Source organism: Pollicipes pollicipes, unplaced genomic scaffold, assembly GCF_011947565.3.
Source record: "Pollicipes pollicipes isolate AB1234 unplaced genomic scaffold, Ppol_2.1 Scaffold_4740;HRSCAF=5597_pilon_pilon_pilon, whole genome shotgun sequence".
NCBI lineage: Eukaryota > Metazoa > Arthropoda > Thecostraca > Pollicipedomorpha > Pollicipedidae > Pollicipes > Pollicipes pollicipes.
The window spans coordinates 31,781,902-31,790,169 of record NW_023596545.1 but is presented as its reverse complement, the minus strand read 5'-3'; the positions used below and the strand labels follow the sequence as shown (position 1 = coordinate 31,790,169).

General features: G+C 52.6%; 2 protein-coding genes across 2 annotated transcripts in view; one reads left to right on the top strand and one right to left on the bottom strand.

Annotated features, from left to right (window-relative positions):
• The window catches only part of LOC119098205 (ras and EF-hand domain-containing protein homolog), a gene marked incomplete at its 5' end in the record, with an annotated part of 3,152 nt that extends 2,847 nt beyond the window's left edge, over positions 1-305 (top strand). Inside the window, one exon of the mRNA XM_037221131.1 lies at positions 300-305. Coding sequence (XP_037077026.1) covers positions 300-305 — 6 coding nt within the window. The remainder of the gene's footprint in view (positions 1-299) is intronic.
• A 168-nt stretch (positions 306-473) lies between these two features.
• Positions 474-8,268, bottom strand: part of LOC119099250 (ras and EF-hand domain-containing protein homolog) — a gene marked incomplete at its 3' end in the record, with an annotated part of 20,633 nt that continues 12,838 nt past the window's right edge. The window contains 5 exon segments of the mRNA XM_037222373.1: positions 474-622; positions 1,223-1,449; positions 2,309-2,377; positions 2,963-3,060; positions 4,456-4,551. Coding sequence (XP_037078268.1) covers positions 474-622; positions 1,223-1,449; positions 2,309-2,377; positions 2,963-3,060; positions 4,456-4,551 — 639 coding nt within the window.

Sequence of the window (8,268 nt, the reverse complement as noted above, 5' to 3'; positions counted from 1 at the left end):
TCAGATACCCAATTCCCATTTTTCTAACATTGTACATATGTGTCTTGGTCATCTGGCACGTCCTTTACTGCTTTACTGCTGCGTGTTCGGCAATGGGTTTGACAACACACAGGGTTTTCACTTTCGGACCGCATGTTAGCATTGGAAGGTGACAATTCGGCCATACCCAGATTCACCAGTGACTGCCCAAATACCCATCAGTCGAACGTACATCATCTAAACGTCCCTCCTCACAAAGATCGTGCTGCTGCAGAACGACGGACCCTGATTTCCTATGACGCTATCTCCCTGTCATGTAGTCGTGATCGTCTCCGTTGGAAAACACTATGCAAGGCAATTGTTTTTTGCCCAGAGTAGACTCACGGGTGTTTGTTGCCAAGAGCTGGCTGTTGTTACTGTATGCCACGGTGGTGAGTGTGAACAGCGCGTTGCCCACGGGGTCGTCGCAAAGCCGGGGAGACCTGCGTCCTCACCAGCAGACACTCATCGATGCCGTTGTCCTGCTCGGCCTCCAGCTCGTCCAGGTCCTCCCGGACCGAGCGGTCCAGCGAAGACTCGGCCTCGTCCCGCACAGACCGGTCCAGGCCGCTGTCCAGGTCGTCTGGATCCTTCAGGCCGCTGTCTGAGGAGCATCCGAGGTGCCAACCGGCCGTTCACAACAATGGCGGTCCGAACCGGCCGTTCACAACACGGGCAGTCCGGACCGGCCGTTCACAATACTGGCAGTCCGGACCGGCCGTTCACAATACTGGTGGTCTTCACCGGCCCTCCACAACACTGACAATCCGGACGGGTCCTTCACAATTCACACGGACCGGCCCTTCACAAGTGACATGATACACAAGCAATGTCCAGTCACATTTCCGGGGTTCCCGATCAGGCGAGGCAGAACACCGGAGACCCGGATCGGTTGATCACAGCGCCGTCCACAGCGCTCTCTCGGAATCACGGGAAGAAAGAACGTCTTTCACTGAATCTCACGTCCAATCCATCCGGATCTGTCGACTCGCTTATATCCATGTCTCACCAGGTATGTCGCAACATTGCCACAAATGACTGGCAATCACCAGCCATTCGTTGCCACATACAACCAGCACGGTCTTTGACGTGCGAAAACACCACGCCACTCGTCGCGACACTTCCTCGGTTAGCCTGGCATCGTTCGGGATTCGAGAACTAACCACAGCACACTAACGCGTGCACCGGCTCGCCCGGGACTGACCGAGGTCATGCATGAGCCGCGGGATGCCGTACTGCACGTCGTCGAGCAGGGGTCGTCGGCCGGAGCCGTGCGAGCGCACGCTCTCGCCGTCCCACAGGCTGTCCAGCTCGTCGCCCAGCGTCGAGCTCATCTGGCTGCCGGGCCGCTGGTGGCGCCGCGGCCGGCCGCCGTCCTGCAGCGTCTGGCGCAGACTGTCATTGGTGTCCTGGATCCGCCGGTTCGCCTCCCTGCGGTGGCGGCGCCGGTCAGGCGTCAGTACCACCGACGCGACGGTCAGGGCGTCAGCACCGTCCGACGTGGCGGTGACGCTGGACGAAGCAACGGTCAGGGGCGCCAGCACCGTCCGGCGCGGCGCTGGCCCTGGGCAAAGCGACGGCAGGCGCGTCAGCACCGCACGGCGCGGCGCTGGCGCTGGGCAAAGCGACAGCAGGCGCGTCAGCACCGCACGGCGCGGCGCTGGCGCTGGGCAAGGCGACGGCAGGCGCATCAGCACCGCACGGCGCGGCGCTGGCGCTGGGCAATGCGACGGCAGGCGCGTCAGCACCGCACGGCGCGGCGCTGGCGCTGGGCAAAGTGACAGCAGGCGCGTCAGCACCGCACGGCGCGGCGCTGGCGCTGGACAAAGCTACAGCAGGCGCGTCAGCACCGCACGGCGCGGCGCTGGCGCTGGGCAAAGCGGCAGCAGGCGCGTCAGCACCGCACGGCGCGGCGCTGGCGCTGGGGCGACGCGACGGTCAGGGGCGGCGCTGGCGCTCGAGCGGCTCCGCGAGGGCGGCTGGATGACACCTTCTGTTGCCGCTTGCTGGGCTCAGCCGCACCATTGGTGCCAGATGAACACATGAATCTCACCGAGGTCATTCATAGGACTTGTATTTGGTCGCAGTTAACAGAAGCAACAAGCATACATCTCCTAGGGCATCAATAAATCATTATGGAGGCCAGTCTCGATCAACATGAAAACCCCGTCTCAGTCACACTTACACCATATTCAACGCTCCCTGATGTTGCCGGATACAACACGCGTGCAACAGACGCATGAAACGCCTGAGATTGTGCACGAAGTGATTATAGCCTACATATACTCACTGCAATACTTGCAGTTGTCTTTGTACTTGCTCCTGGCGGGCGACGTATTCCTCGAGCTGTTGACGCTCGCTGTAATAAACCATGCATTTGTTCCATTTTCTGACCGGAGAACAGGCCACGCCTGCACGCACATGAACGATTTCCAGCAGGCCGGCACTTGCGATGGAACAATTTTGCGATCACAAGTACTTTCCCAATAGTCACTGGCACGTTTTCTCCGAACAGGTCTCAAAGGGATGAAGTTAAGTCAGTCGGCTCCGCTATTAAACCATCAATCAACGAACACAATATTTGTATCCGGGCACAACGACTTGCGTTGATCAAGGGCTCAACGACGGCGTTAAAGGTCGGATAAAGGAAAATGTTCCACTGGCTTCAGCGACATACACTTTCCAATAAAACAATGTGAAGGCTTTAAACGAAACTTACGGGTTAGTTTATCAAACGTCATCATCCTTTCCTCCCGCGAGGGCTTAGGCTTTTAACAAAATGCACAATGTAAACTTATATGCATGCTGCGCATAGTTCGAGCAGCTTGGCAGCAACAGCTGCCTCAGGTACGTCGCCAGCAGACACCTTGAAACGCATTTTGGGTGGTCAGTACACCATCACGTTTGACATACTCTGTGACGGACTGTCTCGGTGTCAGCTTACCTGTGCAGTTCCCGACACTTTTCTTCGTACTGGGACCGAATCTGAGCCATATCGGCTCTCATCAGGGCGATGCTGGTTTCAGTTTCAGTCAGGTTCATCTGCCCAAAACACTTTCTCAGACTCACAGGCAACCAAGGTCCTTGTGTGTACGTTGTCGATGTAATTGAAACACATTGTTTCAACAGTAGTATTCAAGAGGATGTTCATTGCATGAATGTATCTTGTATATGCAGGCTAACACATGCATGTTTGAATTGAAAGCCAAGTTCTTTGAAATGCATGTAGACAGTGAAAGGTAATTCAGAATGCTATTACAATGCATAAATGCATTGGGAATGAGGGCCACAGTATATAGCGATGTCTTACACAAATACGATAAGTGTACCAAGTGCATCACTCTTAATTTTCCAATAGCCTGGCGTATATGCTATGATTATGCCGTGTGACGATAAATTCAGAGCGTTATGACATGGTAAATCTGAAACAGTGTCAAGCACAATCGAGGCAGGTTTAACACTTGAAAACCAGCAAAGTGAGGCCTGTTTCACGAAGCCAAGGTTTTCAAGCTGTTAGGTACATTTGTGAGGAGCATTATGCATACAGATAACACAGTAGAACTAGTCTTAATCCTCGCAGAAAAACCAGGAGAATAAGGAGATAGATGCGGTGATATTTCAGCAACATGCCTTTACCGAAACGAACTATTCTCCTGGTTTTTCTACAAGGAGTACAGCTATTACTACTGTCTTATCTATAAGCCAATTTGTTTCATGCAGGTTCTGAGATTATGAGACTGTGGCATATGCTAAAATCGTTTGATGCAAAGGCTTGCATCACCGTTTATGGTCATACGTAGCAGAAAAGCAAAGACAAGAAAACGAACGTTCTATCAGGCACAAACGGCACTATTGTGGCGCAGAAATAGCATGCCACGATTATGCGTTGCCGTTGGTGGCAGCCTCGTTCCTTGTTGGTGTGTCCTAAACGTATTAAATAAAAAACAAGCATGCATGTGACACCGGTGTAATCATGTGAACGCTCAGTGGAAATGCATGTTATGATCGCATGGCGTATGGTCACTGCCAGCATAACATGGTGCGTTCTTTTAGATATCACGCCTGGTCTACACGCGCAACACTTACACTGCCTTTCATCCATGACACTGAGGCATAGTTTTGATCTACGTGGAACTTCCTCAATAAATTGATCTAAACTCTGATTAAATGTAGCTAAAAGGGCTGTCACTATCCTAGTCTCCCTTGCCTCTTGTTGGCAAAGATCTTGGACTAAAATGGCATGTATTTTCAATGCAATCACTTTAGAACGTCTTGTCTGACAGACATTATGTCTCGCATCTGAAAAGGTCGCTTTGAGTCACGGTGTGTACCCCAGGCATTTTGATCTGCGTACATGTTTCAAATCATAGTAGCGATTACTTTGAGCCGTAACATGCTTGCACGGGTAAGTTGTTAAACATGGAAGGGTTAACTCACCCTGAGACCTCGATTTTCGTGCGTAGCTTCCTCCAGTCTCTTCTGCGTATCTTCGCTACCAACTCGGCTGTTGTCCTTTTGAAGCCAGTTGTCGACCTGTTGAAAGGCACAGCGTTCAGGTTTTAGTTATATTACCTCGCTCGTCAGACGTTCGCGTCATGCTGCCAAAAAGACCGGTAATTCGGAAGCGAAACCGCCAATCACACATGCCACGCTGGCTATTTGGCATTATAGACACAAGGCGCACCCCTAAAGCACAGGAGTTATCCAACGCGAGGCGCACCATTCAAACACGAGAGGTCATGACCTTCACTGTCTCTAAGGGACTGGCGAATCCATCGACATCCCTACCGCGGTAGCCTGCGCCATACGTGGTTCCAAAAAAGGCCCTCCCTATGCATAGTGGGGCCTCTTAATCGAGGACAGGATTCTTGTGATCAACGAGGGGCCTTCAAATCTAGCTAAGGGGCCTCGCTATCCCAAAACGGGGCATCCCAATCCGGAACCGCGGCCATCTGATCCATGAAAGGGGCCTCCTGTTTTAGAAATGAGGCCTCTTGAATACAGAGGGTGCCTCCTGACCCAGAACAGAGGCCTACTTGTTTGTAATTGAGGCCTTACAAGTCAGCAAAGTCCTTACCACAACATCGGATCGTTTGATATAAAGCATTGGCTTCCGTACTCATAAAGATGGTCTCATGCTACAGAAATGGGGTCTCTTGATGTAGGAAAGGGTCAATGAGCCCAATTTATTGCTCCGTACCTCATCTAGAGGGACCTCCTTAATCTGAATGTTGATACTCCTCATATAACTAAAATGCCTTTAGCATTGAGACAAGAAGTCTCCCAAAACATGGGGAGGCAAAAATATACTCTTGCCCCCTGCTTCCAGGATCTCCAGTAAGTTTGGTACGACCGTTGCAGCACAGAAGTGGTAAGGCTGCCATCTGCGGATCCTAGACTCAACTGACCAGCTCCTCGGTGCGGTCATTAAACCTCGCCGTGCTCTCGTTTTATGCTTCCCAAATGGATCGGCACGACTGGGGTTGTTTGAGCGTGTCATTGTCGCAAGACACACTGCCAATACACCCACGCGCTCCGGCCGAACAACGGACTCCAGCCCAGGGGCATGCCGTGCGCGTGCTTTGCCATGCGTCGGGTTTTCCCAAGCTTTATGCAGCGCGGTGGGGTCACCGGTGCTGAGACTGCAATGCGGCGCGGCCGCTAGCCGTGGAGCCCAACACGGCGGGATAGCCGGAACATTGGAAATCCCCGCACACATAAGGTACAAACTGACAGCGTGAGTGCATATGGCCAGCGGGCCGATTACGTGTGATTGAATGGTGAATATGATGAGGTGTTTTTCAAGCCTGTGCGGCTAATCGCTCGGCGCGATGCAAAGGCATGATAAGTGTGAACCTACAAACAGCGATTATACGAAATAGGACGGCTGGAGCATCGGATTTTCTTCACATCAATAATAGAAAACGATCAGCGGCAGGGGCGTACGACAAGCGAGCCGATTGCGTAAATCTAACGCCGAATGTGATGGTGTGCTTTACAAGCTACCGCAGCAACTGATGACGTTGAAACTGGCGTGGAAATGGAAAATTCTGCGCGTGCGGACTGTTGGCGACTTACAGCGGGCATGTCAGGCTACTGTTGTACCAGTAACAACTAGACTATTACTGGTGGGTGCGTATGTCCACGACACGATCAGGCGGAATCAAGTGGCAGGCATGAGCTTGTGCTTTGCGAGCTTATATTCAGAAAAACCGGTCAACTTCAACCGGCGTGAGAACGGAATGCGTCTTCGCGGAAGCGTAGGTACTAGGGGTGGAGACAAGTTCACAGGTTTCTTAAAATCTAGCATTTACCTTTGAGCCTCGACTAGACAGAAGTAACCAAACTGGCGATCCCCCCAATACAGGAGAACGTCCGTTGCCCCTGCGCCTATGCAGGAGCCGGCTAGCATCCTCACTGAGCGTTGATCGTAAACTAGCTTTTTTGGGGGTTAATTGTACGGTGTTACGGAATGCTGGAATAAACAAGGCAAGCCCATATTTTGTTACGAGACTCAAATATTGCTGTGGAAGACTGAGTAGGTGGCCGCCGACGCCAAAACACTGCCTGCCCTGAACAAGATACACACTGACGCGCGTGCTGCCAACGTTTTTTTTAACGTGCTGCCCATTTGTTTTGCTTTTTTACCCCCTTTGTTTGGGCTTGCTGCCCAATGCCCTGGAGTGGAGTGAATGTTATAATTGGAGCGCATCGCCACTCGTATGAAACAAACAAATATTTATCACTCGTACAGTTAACGTTTTTCCGGCTAAACAGAATGCCATCACAGGTACACACTGTACCCCGCACCCCGGTTTGGCTATTCATAATTCTACCTGCATGCCACTCTTAAGTTAAACATAGCGCCGCACATGAACACCTCAAGAACACAGCATGCGTGGCTTGACATTCATGGCGACTAAGCAGACAGGGACCGAGCACTGTCGGCCCCGCGCACAGGTACGGACCGAGCACGGCCGGCGCCATAGACAGGGACGGACCGAGCACGGGGGAATGTAGGCAGGTACGGACCGAGCACGGCCGGCCCCGTCTACAGGTACAGATCGAGCACGGCGGAATGTAGGCAGGCGGAGACCGAGCATAGCGCATCTAGCGCATCTATTGCAAAACAATTAGCTACGGCAGACAGAGTCGAAAAGCTCGACACTCACTCGCATCGCCGGCGGCGGGCTGCTGGCCGCGGACTGCGAGGCCGTATGAGATCGAAGCGCACTATGGTGGCTTGCCGCTTGAGGCTGTACAGTTACATTATACACCTGCCATGTACATTATACTCGACGCTAACTTTTACGCAATTGGCTCGCTGATCATATGCATCTGTCACCAACATTTTTCGTTATCGGTACAAAGGTACCGCTATGTTTCTGCCGGCTTATGGTGAATACGTGGCGTGCGTACATCTTCATCTTGCAGGCCATTACATTTTTACAGTCTGCCGCACAGGCTTGCAAAACACAGTGTCAAATTTGTCATGACACGCGACGTCAGCTGCTCGTTGGTCATAAGCCACTCCCGCGGACGGTTTTTTTCATTATCTGCACGAGTATTTTGATGTTCCGGTCGCCTTTCAGCATAACGCCCGGCGCCTAGCGGCCCGCCACGCGTTGAAGTCTCCCTGTTCAATGGTGTTGCACCAACGGCAAGTGGAGATAAAGCGAGAATCACTGGACAGTTTAACAACTTTTATACGGCCTTGCATTGGCTCAAGGCCATATCACTGGGTCTGTGCCTGACTTCATAGCTGCCAATATGAACAAGAGACGACACCACGCTCCAGCACAACATCAGCACGCGCCCATCCCCTCCTTCCCCAATTACTCCGGCCCCGACAGTCCACGTGGGGGGGGGGGGGGGGGCGGAGGGACGGGGGGGGGGGACAGCCGGCCCCGGCGGCGCGCCGGATCCCCAGTCTTCGTGCGTTACACACAAGCCGTTGGTGCATGGACCGTGCCTTTTCAAGTGGATAACCACTTTTTTGTTTTTGAAATGTGTGGACCATGTGCCCTTCAACGCGCGCCCAGGTGGCCGTTCCTATACCCTTCGCTCGAGTGGGGAGGGGGGGGTCAATTTGACCTCCTGAGATCTCAGGGCCTAAGGGGTCTAAAGACGCCAAATTCACAGGGTGTGTTGCCGTGTACCTGAACGCACTTAGGTCAACGTTTGAGATTCTTAGGTCATGATCTTCAGGTCAAATAAGGTCAAGCAAAGTCAAATTCCAGGTTGGTCTCC